We start from the raw sequence: 16,622 nt of genomic DNA, 5'->3' as shown, positions 1-16,622 counted from the left end.
GTCCCCAGCCAACCCATCTCTGCTGGAAGGACCTCAAGACCCAACTTGAACCAGCTACCTCCCCCAGGAAGCCTGCCAGGATGGAGGCTGTGTCCACCACCCACCCTCAGCCCTCCCACTGCCTGGCCTCCACTTCCAGGCTAGGGCCAGATCCCACCCCAACTGGTATAGGACATAAAGAGCACTGGATGAGGAACCCACAGCTTGGGGTCGGGTCCATACTCTGAACTCTTCCTCACTCAGTGAAGCAAGTCCCTTTCCCTTTTGGGGCCCCCACTTCCTATCTGGAAAATGGGCACACCCAGAAGGCCTGTGTCTGAGCCTGGTGAGCAAAGTCCAAGTGGGCTCAGCCCAGGGCCTGGTACATGGTCACCAGTAGCACCCCCTCCTCTACTGCATGTCCTCCCCTGAGGCAGGGGATGAGCCCCCTTTGCTCGTCCTTCCCACGGCTTCTGGGAGAAGCTGACAGCCCAGAGGCTCTCTGCAGCTCAGTGCCAGGGCTGGCTACACTCTGATCCAGTCGCTTTTGGGTGTCGTGCTGTCCAGCCCTGTGCTGGGCCCTCCCGAGAGAGCCGCAGCCCCATTGCCCTCCCCAGTTTGGCCTGCCTTGCTGAAGTCACCTGGCCCCCATCCCAAAGGGATCCGGGACCCCCAGCCAGGCTCCTGCAGCTGTGCTGGACCTCAAGGGGCCCCTGCAGACATGATGTCACTGGCCCATATGTGCTGGCTCCGTGAAGCTCCTGTCCCCACGCACTGAGGAGGGCAGCTATATAGCCACTGGCCCCATCTGGCCCCAACTGCAAGTCGCCAGTACGGGGTCTAGGGACTCCAAAGGCCAGTTCCCAGCCTGTGCTCCCAGTATAGGTTCTAGAGCCCAACAGATCCGGGGCCCCGCCCCCTCCGCCCTGTGTGCTGAGCCTTGGTTTCCTCCCCTGCAAAATGGACGTGACAAGAGTCTCCCCCTCCCAGGCAGCTGTGAGCAAAGTGCTGGGCATGCACTTCTCAAACAGGACAACATTGCTGGCGCCGGACTCTCTATGCAACCTCGGGTATGACTTTCGCCCTGTGGGGCCCCTGTCTCCCCATCTGTAAGATGGGATAATAATCCCCCTGCTCAGCAGCCTCCTCCTATGGAGTAACCAGCAGGCACTTGGCACAAGTTCTCTGAGGACAGCTGTAAGGGACACACTGGGTGGTGGTGTCCTCAGAGCCCATGCACTGGGCCAGACCATGTGGGTTCAACTTTTGCCACATGCTTGCTGTGTGAGGTTGGTCTGGACATTTAACCTCTCTGGGCCTCAGCTGTCTCATCTTGGAAACTCATTCTGGAAACCTTATCCCTCATAGGGTCATCCAAAGAACTGAATGGCCTAGTGCACAGCACGGTGCCCAGAGGAGAAAGGCACTCCGCAAAGGACAGCTCTTCCCATGGTGACGACAGCGCATGTATAAACAATATGCGGTACAAGAGCGCATTGTTTAAAAGGTTCATATAAATGGCTTCGTGTGTATGTGTGTAGGTCTAATTCATCCATTTTCACTGCTGTATAATACTCCCTAACATGATCAAACTACAATTCATGAGCTTGTTCTTGTTTAGTGGACATTTAAATATATTTTTTAAAGATTTTATTTATTCATGAGAGACACACAGAGAGAGGCAGAGACACAGGCAGAGGGAGAAGCAGGCTCCCCATAAGGAGCCCAATGTGGGACCCCATCCCAGACCTCGGGATCATACCCCGAGCCAAAGGCAGACAGATGCTTCATGGCTGAGCCACCCAGGCGTCCCAACATTTAAATATTTAGATTTTTTCCCTCTCTCTCCTCTCTCTCTCTCTCTCTCTCTTTCTTCCACCACCACAGCTCCGTGCACACTGCTCTATGTGTCCTGCAGGTGCAGAAGCAGGACTCTTGGGCCATGGCTCATACACCATCAGCTCTCATCGGCACAGGCCACCTCCTCGATGCCTTGTAGGGCACAGCTTCTCATTAGAATCTCCTGGCTTTGTGTGGAACATGTGGATTCGCAGCCCCACCCTGAGACTCTGATGGGGCAGGAACCGGGGTTTTGGCAAAGCCCTAGGTGGCTCTGATGTAGGTGTTTAGGGGCCACCCCTTGAGACCACTGCCCAGAGATACAAGGCAGTGCCCCTGCCCCAGGAAGCAGCAAGGCAGAGCCAATGGGAGCAGGGCTTTGACAGCAAGTGGTCCTGTGCAAACCACCATCTGCCTCTCTCAGGCTAACCTGGGGCCAAGGACTCCGTCTCCCTGAAACTCAGTGTCCCCATCCGGAGTCACAGAAGATGGTGAGCCTGAATCGACATGGTACACACAAAGCCCATGTACCTGGGACACTGAGTGCTCCGTCAACAAGCTTGCTGTTAGTATGACCCACCAGGCCTGGGCTCTTGGTGCCAGCCTCCAATCAGCTGGGCGGCCCTGAGCTGGTCCCTTCATCTTTCAAAGGGGAAGAAAAACACCTGTCCAGCACTGTGTCCAGCAAAGATCCTGATTCATCCCAGTGACAAGGGCATGTCTCCCCCCAACACGGCATCACTTCCCTGGCTTGGTTTTTCTCATCTACAGTTGTTATTGTTTTTTTTTTTTTAATTAAATAATGTTGCCATCCACCAAACAAGGACTAAATCATTTTGAGGCTGGGATATATACTCGGTCACACTGGGGGTGGGGACACGGTTCCCTCCCTCCCAGGGCCTCACTGCAAACCCAACTGGCAAAATGGGGACAGTATGCTCAGTAAAAGGAGGTCTGGGGTAGGAACCGGAGTTTAGGATCCGAGGTCTGGTTCTGCAATAGACATGCTCTGCAACTTCAGGCAGCTGGTCGATGTCTCTGATCCCTGATTTCCTCATATTTGAAGAGGTGGCCCTGGATCCTTTATTCAGAAGTTGCCCTCTAGCTCTGGAAACTTAAGACACCTCAGAGCCCCTTGCGCACGCACTCTTTCTCTCTCTCTCTGTCTCCCTCAACAAGACCTTTAAAGGATAGGAAGTAAGAGCTTCTGGAAAAAGAGAAAAGAAATTTCCCAAAGTGGAAAATTCTCAACAGTGAAGGGAGACAGCTTGTCTTATTTAGGACCAGCCCCAGGTCATTCCGCAGAAAGGGAAGGCTGATGCTTTATCACAGAGGAAGAAATGGAACAAAGGGAGAACCCATCTTAGAGATGGACAAGCTGAGGCCTTGCAGAGGCCAGAGGACCCAGCACCTGCCCTGTGCAGCCTATGTCTGCTGTCACTGCCATGTCACCACCTTGCTTTAAAGCCCCCTGTGGCTGCCCATTGCTTGCTTGCCAAAACCCAAGCACAGTGTCCTGGCCTGTGGGGACCTATATGGACCAAGGTCCAACCCCACCCCTGCTAGACCATCATTCTTTCTAGAGAGACCAGGTTCACGTCACCTCCACCCCTTTGCACATGTTGTCCTTGCTACCTGGGGCACTCCTCTACCTCCCATTGACCCGAATCACACCTGCTCAACCTTCGATACTTGGACATTCCTCCATTCCTCCAGGAAGGCCTGCCTTGAGGCCTCGAGGCTGGTAGGTGCAGCCCATGGACTCCCACAGCTTCCTGTCCTTCCCCCTCACAGCAGCCCCTCCCCCAAACACTGGCTTGTGACCCAGCTCTCCCTCCCCTTCCTCAGAGGCTCCCAGGTCTGGCGGCTGCAGCCTGGGGAGTGGGGGCCGAGGAGAGGTGGGAGGAAGTGGGGTGAACATTGCCACCCGTGTGTATAGTATGAGCAGCAGCAGCCCGTCCGTCGTGGCCTGAGCGGCCAGATGAAAACAAGGGAATTTCCCGTTTATGACACCCACTGGGCCCGAGTCTCCACTGCTGGCTGCAGCTGCAAGGTTCACACTGACATGTAGTTGGAGGGTCAGATCTGAGAGAGGCCCACCTACCCTGCCGGGTCCCTCTGGTTCTTGGAGCTCCAAGGGCAGGGGTGGGGTGGGGTGGGAGGGAACCTGCCTACCCAGAGAGACCACAGAGCACCTGGTAGACAGTGCTCAGAATCAAGAAATAGCCAGGCTACACCATCAGCCTTATTCCTGGCACATACCCAGGCGGCAGCCTCACTCGGGATCACCTGTCCAGGTGCCCCCATTCTCGGGGGCTCAGGGAAGCTACCCTCACTGCCCTGGGCAAGGCCGTGCATCTGCTTACAAGATCCTGGAGCCTTTATGACATTCATCACACCTGTGATCACCCATCCTTGCTGATGCTTCTGTGAGCAGAGGGGCTGGTTTCCCGAGCTGTCCCCACCTGTCCCCAGCCCTTAGCACATGCCCTGGCCCACAGCAGGTGCTCGTTAAGTACGCGATAGCCAATCCCAGCTGTCCATGCACACATGCTCCTTTCCCCACCTTCACTCACACTGTGTCCCCCCCAACCTGGTCTCAAGGGCACCCTCCTGTCCTCCAGATGCCCTTCGAGGCAGTGCATACTCTAGTTCCCCCACGAATCCCTCCCTGACACTTGCCCTGCCCTGAGCTACAGGTTCAGCCAGTTCAGCCAGCCGCTCATTCATGCAGTCACCCCACAAAGAGCTGTGGGGTTCGGGTGGGCCAGCCGCAGCAGAGGTAGAGAAAACGCTCGCATCCTTAGTCTGCTCAGAATCCAGGTGGCTCATATCTACACCCAGGCCCTCTGGCTGTGGCCCCTGTTCCTCATCCTGCTGCCCCCATTTCTAAAGGGCCATGGGCCACTCTCCCAAGCTCACTGCATGAGCACGAAGCCTTTCAGGAGGAGAGTTGGTGGCTGTCAAATGGACAGCACTCCTCACAGTTACCCAGCCCACCGGAGGGCTGGTCCTCATCCACACATGCCTGCCACATGCCCATGCACCCGGTCCCAGGTCTGCTGGGACCAGGCCAAGGCCTGGTAGGGCCGAGGCAGGGCCTTCTGGGGCCAGGCCTGGGTCTGCTGGGGCCGGGCCAGGGTCTGCTGGGGCCACACCATAGAACCTTGTAAGAAGCCCCAGATGGAAAAAAACAGTCTGGAGAATTTTGGAAGAGGGGTCCTGACCCTCACAAAAGGTCCAAGTACGGCACAGGTAAGAGCAGGAGAATGTGCCATCCCCATGAGTCTGAGGAACAAGCCAGCAATTCCAACCACAGACGGCTGTCAACTGTTGAGCGCCTCCTGTGTACCACGCATGCCTCAGCGCCTACTGTGCCCACTCCCACTGGAAACTCCCAACAGCGAGAACTGTAGGGCCCACTATGAGCACTCTCTTCAGCAGAGGACAAAACTGAGATAAAACAGACAGATGTGGCCACTCGGCTGGTCAGGGCAGGGCGCAGACTTGACCTTTGGGTGCTGGGATCATGCTCCCAACTGCCAAGGCACTCCCTGTGTTGTGTTCTGAAGTTCATTTCATTTGACTGTTCTCCAGAAAGAGGGCTGCTGGCCACAGGCTAGTGAGACCACACCTCAGAGCTGCTAGGCCAGGAAGCAGCACGAGCTATGAGGATCCACCAAGGTGAAGACCCCACAAAGGGGCCCTGGGCAGGCCCTGCCACGCCGCTGGCTTCCAGTGAGGGGGCAGCTTTTCTCCGGGACCATCAGAACCCAGCTTGGCCCCACCTGTCCACTCAGGGCTATCTTCGGGATGCTCCCTCCACTCACTGTCCCCTCCCTGACAGTGTGCCCTCCCTGCTCCTTGCCCAGGTCCCCCGGATGCGTCTGGATTGGCCCTGTGTGGGACCCTGGCCCACTGCCCCTGGGAGCTGGAGCCAGAGCCAGGAGTGCTCGCAGCTGTCCCAGCTACACCTCAGAGCCACAAACAAACACTGTTGCCTGGAAACCTCGCCTTGCCCCAGCATCCCAGGGCTGAATCATGGGACCAGAGCCACTAGGAGTTCTCTGGCCCCATCGTCTGCCCAGCCCTTTCATTTCTCCGACAGAAAGACTGAGGCCCAGAGAAGGGACAGATCTTGCTCAAGTTTGCTCAGTGAGCTGGAGACAAGGCTGGGATGGGACCCCAGGTCTTTTGCTGCCCGATGTCACACGCAGCCAGAGCCCAGTGCCTTTCCAAGAGCCTTTTCTCTCTGCTGCTGCTGTGGCACGGGCCTGGGCACATGGGCTTGCTCATGAATCCTGCTGAAAGCAGGTTTGAATCACAACTGCTTTTCACAAGCAGTGGCCACATGGGGCAGGAGGCACCCGACTGCTCCCACTCCCGGACCCAGTTGATTGCTTTTGGGACTATACCCCAAGGAAATGACCCAGAAGATAAGGAGAAGCATTTGTGGGAAGATGTTCCAACAGCCCATTGATCACCACTGAAAACTGGCAATGAAACATATGCACCAAACAGAGGAGCCGCTTAGCAACCATGAGAGCTGAGAGCCCTGGAATGTTATTTTGCCCTTTAAATGAAAAGCAAGTGACATGGGCCAGGATAAATCAAGAAAATGGGTAAAGGGGGGGAAAATATCAGTGATGAGGTGCAGAAAAGAAGGTACACTAAGCTGATTCCTATAAAAGCATCTGCATGCACAGATGTGAAGGGCTTGTGGATGCAGGTGGATATTTTGAGTTTAATGATACTTAAGCTCCTACTGCTGTCTTTCCCTTAGGAATCATTGACTCAGGGGACGGAGAAGCCCAGAATATTCTCTAGATCCTCCAGGGAGAGCAGTGGCTTGCCTGATCTTGGGCCAGAAGCCTGTGCTTGTTTACGGGCATATAGGTGTGTGTCCATGTCTGTTCGTGTGTGTGGATGCAAATGTGTGCATGTTAGGACCCAGCCCCAGGAGTGGGAAGGTCCAGATCCCAATTTCCCCACCCTATGTGCTTCCGTCTCCCACTCTGTGCACTGGGCATGGCGCCACTCTCCTCAGCCACCCTCAGGAGGGCTGGCAGGAGAGGAGGACCACCTAGGCCCAAATGGAAATGTGAGAGGCCTCAGAGACGCGCCCACATCATGGCTCTCAACCTGACCGCACTGCAGAGCTTCCAGGGAGCTTTGAAGAAGCACCAGCGCTGGGGCTCTGCTGGCCACCCTAACTGCAGCCAAGGCCAAGAGCCCCCTGCCGACATCACATGGGGACAGGAAAGACCGGTCCCAGGCAGCCACAGAGTAGATGCTGGCTTCTCCTCCCTAAGGACAGAGGCTGGGGCCGCCCCAGATGGGGAGGCCATTCAAGCAGGTGCAAGGAGCACAAGGCCCAACCCAGCCCAAGAGGGAAGAGGAGATGCTGGATCCTAGAGGCCCATGAACACCTACAACTCAAGAGAATAAGTCTGCAAGCTTCCAGAATGGCAGCTTTGATGGAAGCAGAGCCTCGGGACATCCCCTGGAGAAGGAAGAGAGGAGGGTGGCAGAAGGGAAGGAGCAGACAGGCAGCAGCTCCATCCCGCCCAGCACCACTCAGTGCGTATTTCCAGGGGGTTTTTAAATTCTCATTTTCTGGCTGAGTGGTTGTATGACTAAGGGCAGCTGTGCATCTGTGAGAAAACAGAGCTCAGGTCTGTGCAAGGAAGCTGTCAGCGCCGCAGGGCGTCTCAGGGAACCACGGGGGCCCAGAGTCTGTGAAGCAAGTTCACATGCATCAAAGTTGGTGAGGTCACTCACCATCGCCAGCAACGGAAATGCCACAAAGCTTCACCAGCAGGTGAACAGATAGACAAAAGGTGGCCCATACTCCATACCAGGGAGTATTATTCAGCCACAAAAGGGAGCGAAGCCCTGGCCCGAAGCTATGACATAGATGAGCCCCAAAACATTATGTTGAGTGAAAGGAGGTAGACACCAAAAAGCCACATAGTATATAATTCCATTTCTACAAAACATTCAGAATCAATAAATCCGGGCAGCCCAGGTGGCTCACTGGTTTAGCGCCGCCTTCAGCCCAAGATGTGATCCTGGAGACTCAGGATCAAGTCCCACATCGGGCTCCCTGCATGGAGCCTGCTTCTCCCTCTGCCTGTGTCTCTGCCTCTCTCTGTGTCTCTCATGAATAAATAAATAAGCAATCTTAAACAAAAAAAGAATCAATAAATCCCAAGCCAGAAACCAGAGGAAGGGCTGCCAAGGGGCTGGAGTGGGTGAGGGGCAGGCATGGGAGTGGCTGCCAACGAGGGTGGGGTTTGCAGGGGGTGGGGAATGCTGGAAATGTCCCAAAAGTGGTTGTGGTGAGGGTGGCACAACTCTGATTATGACTAAACCCAGAATTGTCCCTCATATGGACTGTTACCTCACTAAAGCTTATACATTTAAAAAAATTAAAAGGTAGGTGAGAATAAAATGAGATAAGAGATGTGATAACTTTTTAAAGACCAGAAATGATGCCTTAGTTTGTGAACAGCAGCGGCCAAAACGTGGTTATCAGAGGCAGCGATTTTCCTGCACTTGACCATGTCTTAAGCTTTGTGCATCCCTCGCTGCGCCGCATGAGCGTTATATAAACACCATCCACTTTACAGGTGGAGAAACAGGCAGAGGGAAGCCAGTGGCCACCTGAGGCCACACGGCTAACATGACACCAGCTGGAGGATCCACAGCGAGGTACAAGGAGCCCCAGGGCCTAAGCTCCTTGCCCAGCCTCGCCCTCCAGACTTATTTTCCTCCTCATTTAGATAAACTCCCAGAAATCTCATAAATCTCAGGAGAAAGCTGTAAGCCAGCAAGAAGTGGAGAGGGCAAGGGAGAAGAACAGCACTCAGGATTGCAAAAGCAGCTCCCACAAATTTATGGCTCCCGGTTGATCTATTAACACATCACAGCAAGGAGGGGTGAACAAATGGGTATTGCGGTTCCTCATTTCAGTAACAAGCCATAAATAAACAAGCACCCAGCCAGCCACCGCCCACCAGAAGCTAGAGCACCAGGCTTTCTGGTGAGAAACATAGGCTCCCCTGGTGCCCCAGCCCTGCAGCATGCAGGTGCAGAGATTCCGACAGGACATGGGGGTGGAGGCACTGCAGACCCGGCCCAGGCACAGGACCCCAGCCACAGTCAGGGGTGCAGGCTTTGAGGTTTGGAAGGGCTCACCGAACAGATGTTCTGAGATGCACAGACGCGTTAGGGGGGGCGGGGGATTGAGACCTTCTGGGTCTGGAACTTCTCAAAGACCTTGCCAGGACTGATGTCACTGGCCAAAGCTTCCCCCATGAACCCCCCCCCACCCCCTGCTGCCCCCACCCCACCACCCTGGACCCAAAAGTCAAGAGTCCTAGGAGTTTCCAGGCCTTCTTGTCTGGAACCACCATCTCCCACAGCCCTGCCTGTGTGGGGGGTATACGGCCTGCCTCTGCCCATTCTCAGGACCCCTGATGGCTGGAGAGAAGATGAGTCAGAAAGCCCAGCCGCCAGACACCTGGTCTGCAGAGCAGGCGAGGACACAGTCAGGACGCCATCCCAACTGTGGTGTGACCACAAGCAGCTCACCCCACCTCGCTGAGCCTCAGTGGACTCAGATAGAAGACCTGCCAAGCAGACTGATGGAGAGTCGGCCTGCAGCATCCAGTGGCCAGTGCATGAAGCGCTGGGCACATGTGACTTTAGTGGAGTCTCTCTTTTTCTCTTAGAGGGGTCTCTGCTCTCTAAGAGGTCCCCTGAGAGGCTTCAAGAGGCCCACGGACCAAAGTGCTATGTGCGGGGGCGCCCGGGTGGCTCAGTTGGTTAAGTGTCTGACTTTGGCTCAGGTCATGATCTCGGGGTCCTGGGATCAGGCCCCACGTCAGGCTTCCTGCTCAGTGGAGAGTCTGCTTGTCCCTCTGCCCCTCCTCCCCTCGTGCTCTCTCTGTCTCTCTCTGTCTCTCTCTCTCAAATAAAGAAATAAAATCTTAAAAAAAAAAAAAAAAAAGAAGTGCTATGTGTGAAGTTGAATACACAACCTCCTGGGAGTGTCCACAGGGTCCCACACACTGGCTGGGTCACCAGTCACCTTGAGGCCAGTTTACTCAAACCCCAAGCTCCGCCCATTTCTAGGCTTGAGGGCACGTGGTCGGGGTTACCTGTTGGTGATGGATGGCATAGGGCGGAAGTCCTTGGTCCAGGTGACCAATGGGGGTGGGGAGCCCTGGGCCTCACAGTCCAGGGTCACCTCATCACCAGCCTTGGCCGTGACTCTCAGAGGCTCCTCTGCATCCTGTGACCCATTCACGTGGATCCTGGGCTCAGCTGTTGGTGGAAGCAGAGACTGTGAGCTGGACAGGAAGTCAAAGAGGACTAGGGTGACTCTCCCAGGAAGCAGAGGTGATACTGCCACTCCTGGAGGTACAGAAAGGGGGTGGGCTGTGCTATAAGGGGAGAGTGCAGGCTTGGGAGTGGCCTCAAGATCCAATGGTTCCCCCCAGTCCCGGCCTCCACCTCTCCACCACCAGCTTCCCTCTGGAAGCTTGGCTCACTCTGATGACCCCAGCACGGCCCCTCCTGCTCCAGTGTCTGCTACCCACTAGCTTCTCCTCGTCCTGCTGTCCTTTCTCTGGAGACAATCCAGAAGGTTCTGTCCTTATCTTCTCTATCTCCCTTCTTCCCTGGGATCATCCCAGTTATTCTGAGAATATCAACCACCAGACGATGCACAATGTCCCTCTGGCCTTCTCAAAACTCTGATCAGGGGTTTAGGACAATCCATGCATCATATCAAGCTCAAAGCTCCTAATGAAAGAGATTACCCTGTACTCCTCCTCCCTTATGCAGCCCCTACATTTCTAGCCGGGTGCTCCTAGAGGGACAGCACTGGTATGTGTCTAAGCGGCAATAATTAAGTTAGCCAGCTGGGGACACCAAGACCCATGTAGCCCTCACAAATTCCTTTGTTTATAGAGAAAATCTCTCTCTCTCTCTCTCTCTCTCTCTCTTTTTTAAAAAAGGTTTTTTTTTTTTTGCAATATGAAAACACTGGCTATAGGATCATATATAGAAAACCTTGGCTGTGCATTTGCTCATTCATCCCAGGCAATTCCTGAGTGCCCAGCTCTGTGTGAATGCTGGGAAGCAGCAGCAAAGGAGACAGATCATCAGGGCCCACAGAGAACATCGGGACCAAATAGCTCAATACACAATTTGTTATTTAATCACAGCGGTGAAGGGTGTTACAAAGGGGATGTTCCAGAGGGTTAATAGCAAAGTGACTTGACTCACTCTGAGGAGTCAGAGAGCCGATGCCTGACCAATGGGAGAAGTCAGCTGGGCCAAGAGGGGGAAAGGAATTCCAAACAGAAGGAACTGCATGTTTCAAGGCCCTGAGGCTGGATGTACCATGTAAGAAATTGAAAGGAGGCCAGAGGGCCTGGGGCATAGAGAGTCGGGGCAAGAGATGGGCAAGGGGGCTGCTAAGGTGAGAGGGGTCCGGTATGGGGCCCATGGTTTCCCAAGGCTTGTTAATGGGATGGCTTCCTGCCACCTGTTTACAAAGGGCTGAGTTGGAACCACTTTTGGAGTATGCCCATCCTACGGAGGACAGCGATTGGGGCCAGGGACAGCTTTGGTCTGTGGGCCTTTCAGATGGGAATAATTTAGAGGCAGTGTTGCGGGGTTCATGGAAGATGCAGGTAAGGTCGGATTGTCCATGACCCTGCCGCCATGCCTGCCAAGCCTCTCTCCCGGGACAGGGCTGGCTGTCACTTACTGTTGACAGAAAGCCACATCTCCTGGCTGGAGAAGCCCACAGTGTTGGTGGCTGTGCAGATATAGGCCCCAGCATCTTGGGCAGACGGTTGGGTGATGACCAGGGTGCCATCCTTGCTCACATTGTAGTGGGGACCCCTGAAGTTCAGGGCATTGGTTTCCTATGGTAGAGTTATGGGTGACATCAGCAAAGGCCACACCCCATGACTATTTGCATCATTCCCCTCCCCAGGATGCACTGGGCCTACCTCTCTGGTTACCCTCATGGTAACAGGCTCCTCTTACCTTGGTCCAAGTGATGGTGGGGGTGGGGACCCCCAAGGCCATACAGGGGAGAGAGGCTGGAACCCCTTCATTGGTAACATGGTGGGTGGCAGTGGGCTGGATTCTTGGTGGCACTTTTGAAAACAAACCAATTTCATAAACCAAAGTTCAGAGCAGCATCATTCATGGTAGCCAAAAGGTGGAAACAATCCAAGTGTCCACCAATGGGATGATGGATAAATAATAATGTAAAATATTCAACTTTAAAAGGGGATAAAAGCCTGGGACATCTGGGTGGTTCAGTGGTTGAGCATCTGCCTTTGGCTCAGGGTGTGTTTCTGGGATCCGGCATCAAGTCCTACATCACATCGGGCTCCCTGCATGGAGCCTGCTTCTTCCTCTGCTTGTGTCTGGGCCTCTTTCTCTGTGTCTCTCATGAATAAATAAATAAAATTTAAAAAAAAAAAGGTGATAAAAGCCCGATACGTACTATATCCTATGGATGTGCCCTGAGAACAGTAAGCTCAGTGAAATTAGCCAGACATGGAAAGCCAAATACTACATGATTCCACTTACAGGAGGTCCCTAGAACAGGCAAAGTCAGAGACAGAAGGGACAATGGTGCTTGTCCGGGACTGGGGGAGGGGAAACATGGAGCTAGTGTTTAATGGGGATGGAGCTTCCCTTCAGGAGGATGAGAAAGTTCTGGACTGGGGTGATGGTGATGGTTGTACAGCAACATGAATGTGCTTCACGCCACTGAAGTGTAGGCTTTAAAATGGTTAAAATGGTAGGTTGTAGATTATGCATATTTTACCCCAATTAAAAAAAATATTTCAACAAAAGAACACAACTGGCATACTATCTACGTGGCATAGTATCGACATAGATTCATGTCTCGGACAGAAGGCAGCCTGTGCCTGGGAACCAGCTGTGCCATTTCTCTGCTCTGGGACTTTGGGCAAACCACCTAATCTTTTGGTACCCATATTCCTTCATCAGCAAAAATCTCCTTAACCCCAATTCCCTGCCTACTCTCCAGGGATGGAAAGATGAGAAATGGCAGCGAAGAGTGTTCATGGAACACAATGAACTTAAAAACAAGTGCCAAATCCATTCTGGGCACCATCCAGATTTGTGGAGGAAGAGAAACCGGGTGTGGACAAGTCAGGAGGGGAAGCCAGAAGCCAAGGGCTCTGCCAGTAACACTGAGACCCATGAGGGAGGAACATGCCCTTCTGGATCCTCTCAGGTGGCCAAAGCCCATAAGTCGATGACTCGTTTGAATGGAGATGAAGTGAGCCAAGAGCCGCGTCAGCCCCACAGCGGAGGCTGTGCTGGGCCTAGAAGTGGCCTTTGCTAGTCCTGAGATCCTGCTGAACTATGCACCTTTCTGAGCCTCAGTCTCACCTCAGAACGGGGAGTCTTTTAAATCTTATCTCTTCAGTAGTCGTGAAATTTAAGTAAAACACACACAGAACCTGGCCCAGGTCTGGCTCACGCACCCCTAGCCGTTGATCATATTAATAACTGGCATTATAAGGAGGTGAGACAGTATTCTACATCCCTCCTTCTGAACTTGGGCTTCCCCCCTCACGCTAGAAAATGGTAACAGTGTATCCTTTCCATACATCCTTAGAGGTTTCATGAAACAAATGAAAAAATAAAATTGGGGGTGTTAGCAACCTTGTGGGCAAAGGAGGAGCACAAGAGGGGGCAGGTGAGATGCTCAAGGCTCATCCACACAGAGGACACATGATCTTAAACCCAGCCTTCTGAGTACTTGGTCACAGAAAATATTCATAATCTTTTGTCAAGAGAAATACCCAGGTTGTAGGACAGTAATACAGTGCGATCCCAGTTTGGTTTTTAAATATTTCTGTGTATGTATATATAAAGAATTTATAGACACAAATATAGATATATATTTGTAAGGAAGAGGGTTTACAGCAAAGTGACTTGACTCAGTCTGAGGAGTCAAATATGGAAATATAGGTATATAAAGAATTTAGATGCAATTTATATAAGGAATGTATATATTATATAAAAATGATTTACATACAATGCACACAAAGTTATACACAATTTATGTTATATATGTCATTAAAATATAGTGTGTGTATATGTGCACATGTGCAAGCTCACATGTGTATAAAGTATGAAAGATACACACCAAAATGTAAACATATCTGGTTCGCCTTAGCTTCTGGCATTATGGGAGTACTGTCTTTTACTTGTCTAACCTCAAATTTTCCTACAATGAAAATGTATGATTTGCACAATTTTTTTTTAAGGAAAGTATTGAAGATTGAGTTCTCCCCATGCACCTTCCCCATCCCATCACACACCCCCCACCCCATCCACCCTGGGACTCACCCTGGACAACCAGCTCCACGTCCCTGTGCTGAGAGCCAGCCGTGTTGGTGACCACACAGCTGTACCGCCCTGCGTCCTCCTGCAGTGCCCGGTCAAGGTGGAGGCTGCCATCTGCTCGGATGGAATGCTGGCTGCCAGGTGGGAGCTGGTGAGGGTGAGGAAGCCTCAGTTTGAACTGCAGCCCTATGCGGAGCCAGCTGAGATGGAATGCTCTGGAAACCACATTGCCTGCCAGGCTGGATGAGAAGCTAGGGGTTTGGAGAACCCCTGCTCCTTCTCTGAGACTCCTCCCCACCTACAGCCCCTCAGGGCTAGGAGGCCATGACCTCGGGCACACCTCTGACCCCACTCTCCCAGGGCCAGCTGGACCAGGGCAAGCTGCCTGATCCTAGTGGGCCATGGGAGCCTCTCCCAAGAGTGCAGGGCTGGGGCCAGGGCCTTTACTAAGCAGGGCCTGGGGCCACACCAAGGCTACAGAGAGGAAGGACAAACTCCTGTGGGGTGAGAACAGAGCCCTACAGAGTAGAACAAAGGTGTGGCCACATCAGATGTGGTCCCAGGGAGAGAAGCAGAAACGGTGGCTCCTGGTGACCACCCAGATGTGTCCTCATGGGGACCAGGATGGGGCAGGAAGCACTGGTCCAGAATGGGGCTGCAGTAACCTCTGTAAAGATGTCTAGTCAGTTTGTCTTTGGTGACAGGTCCTTTCAAAAACCTTTCCACCAGGCCCAAGCCTTCTTTCTGCCTCCTTGACCCTGTCCTGTGAGCCTGGCTGCACACCAGATGCCCCTGAGCCATCTGGGCACCAGGCCCTTCTATGTTGAGAAAGCTTGAGAAGGTTTCTGCTTGTGGTACTCAGCGGCCCAACACGGGTCCCCGCGGTGTCCCTGCTGAGCTAAAACAGACTCCATGTCTCCAGCCACTCCCTGTCCTGGAATCGACAAGGCCCAGGACCACTCCTTCTGCACCTGCCCCATCAGGTTCTACTCAGGAAGGCTCCTCACCACTGCTGCAGCCACACCCCCAGGCAGGGTCCTCCTCAGGGTCCTATCTAATCACACAAGCAGCAGAGTGAGTCGTCTGCATGACCAAACTCTGCAAAGCCCATATGCTCCAGGGGCAGGACCCTGTCTGCCTTGCACCAGGGTCTAGGACCAGGCCAGCAGGAGCCAGAAAGACAGTCACACGGTCACTACCTCCTTGGATGTCCAGTGTCTGCCCACCTGCTATAGTAAAAGCACTTCTTTATGGCCTTGAGGGCACAAGGACCCCAGTATGTCTGAGGACAGGGCCCAAGAATTGAGGGAAAGTGAGAGGCAAAGAAGGAGTGGCCACAAGAGGAGAAACAGAAGAAAATAAAGAAAACCAAACCAATGAATGGAGAAAGCAGCCACTGTGTGCCCAGCTATGTACTCAGGGCAGGTACTAAACCATACAGGCCACATTTCTACCCTGGAACCGTCAGAATGGGGGTGACAAAAGCATTGTCTCTGTGTCCCCTAACTTCCAACCTCCAGCCTCAGCACTAACGGAGGGCGGGGTCCTCCTGCTGACCTTCAGGGGTGACCAGCAGCAGCCACACAATCCTTGGCAGGATTTGAGAGGGTGACAGATGCTATCGGTGCATTTATCAGAGAGATTTCTGGAAAGAGGCAGGAAATAGAGGCAGGAAGAAGAAGCACATTCCAAAACCAGAGAACAGCAAAGTAGAGGCTGAGCGGTGAACATGACAGCCCCTCCCATCCCCCAAGCATGTTGTCACTGCACCCAAAGAGCCAGCACTCACGGGCAGGCCCGCCTTGAGCCAGCGCCTCTCAGGGAGGGGCCTCCCAGCCAGGATGATGCAGGGCAGGGACACGGGCTGCCCCTCCAGGACCCGAACAGTAGAGGCACTGCTGGCGATCTGTGGTGGGGCTGTTGGGACAGGAGATGGTATGGGTCACGCTAGATTCCCATGGGTGGTCATCTGGGGGACAGAGGCCCCACTGCCCCCCACCAGGGAACCAGTGGAAGCATCAAGATAGGGGATCCTAGAGGCTCAAAGGGTACACTTCCTGGGGCATGCTGCTCTTCTTGGAGAACCTGGCATGGACACATCTGTTTCAGAGGATGTGTAGCCATGGGGTGGCCTCCCTTGGGGGGCCCAACCTCCCCACCAAACCCTCCTCCTCAGATCCACCAGCGAACCATGTCCAGTGACGATGAGCCAGGCCTCTGCCCAGACCTTCCCAAACACATTCTGAGCTTCACAGACATAGGAGGCCTGGTCTTCAGGGACCACACCTAAGGGGCAGAAAGAGGCAGGCCTGACTGCCTGGGCACACCACCATTCCAACCCCCAAGGTGCAGGCAGCTCTCAGCACAGCCCGGTCCTGCAGAAG

General features: G+C 53.7%; 1 protein-coding gene across 8 annotated transcripts in view; it reads right to left on the bottom strand.

The window, feature by feature from the left end:
• HMCN2 (hemicentin 2) overlaps positions 1-16,622 on the bottom strand; it is a 147,134-nt gene that overhangs the window by 81,532 nt on the left and 48,980 nt on the right. For all 8 annotated transcript variants that reach the window (XM_077851058.1, XM_077851061.1, XM_077851064.1 and 5 more), the window contains exons 17-22: positions 16,429-16,524; positions 16,028-16,155; positions 14,242-14,386; positions 11,887-11,999; positions 11,603-11,762; positions 9,984-10,149 (exon numbers count right to left, since the gene is read on the bottom strand). In XM_077851058.1, coding sequence (XP_077707184.1) covers positions 9,984-10,149; positions 11,603-11,762; positions 11,887-11,999; positions 14,242-14,386; positions 16,028-16,155; positions 16,429-16,524 — 808 coding nt within the window. The remainder of the gene's footprint in view (positions 1-9,983; positions 10,150-11,602; positions 11,763-11,886; positions 12,000-14,241; positions 14,387-16,027; positions 16,156-16,428; positions 16,525-16,622) is intronic.

This window comes from Canis aureus, chromosome 16 (genome assembly GCF_053574225.1).
Source record: "Canis aureus isolate CA01 chromosome 16, VMU_Caureus_v.1.0, whole genome shotgun sequence".
Lineage (NCBI taxonomy): Eukaryota > Metazoa > Chordata > Mammalia > Carnivora > Canidae > Canis > Canis aureus.
The sequence above is the reverse complement of the archived record's forward strand: the minus strand, read 5'-3'. Positions and strand labels throughout refer to the sequence as shown.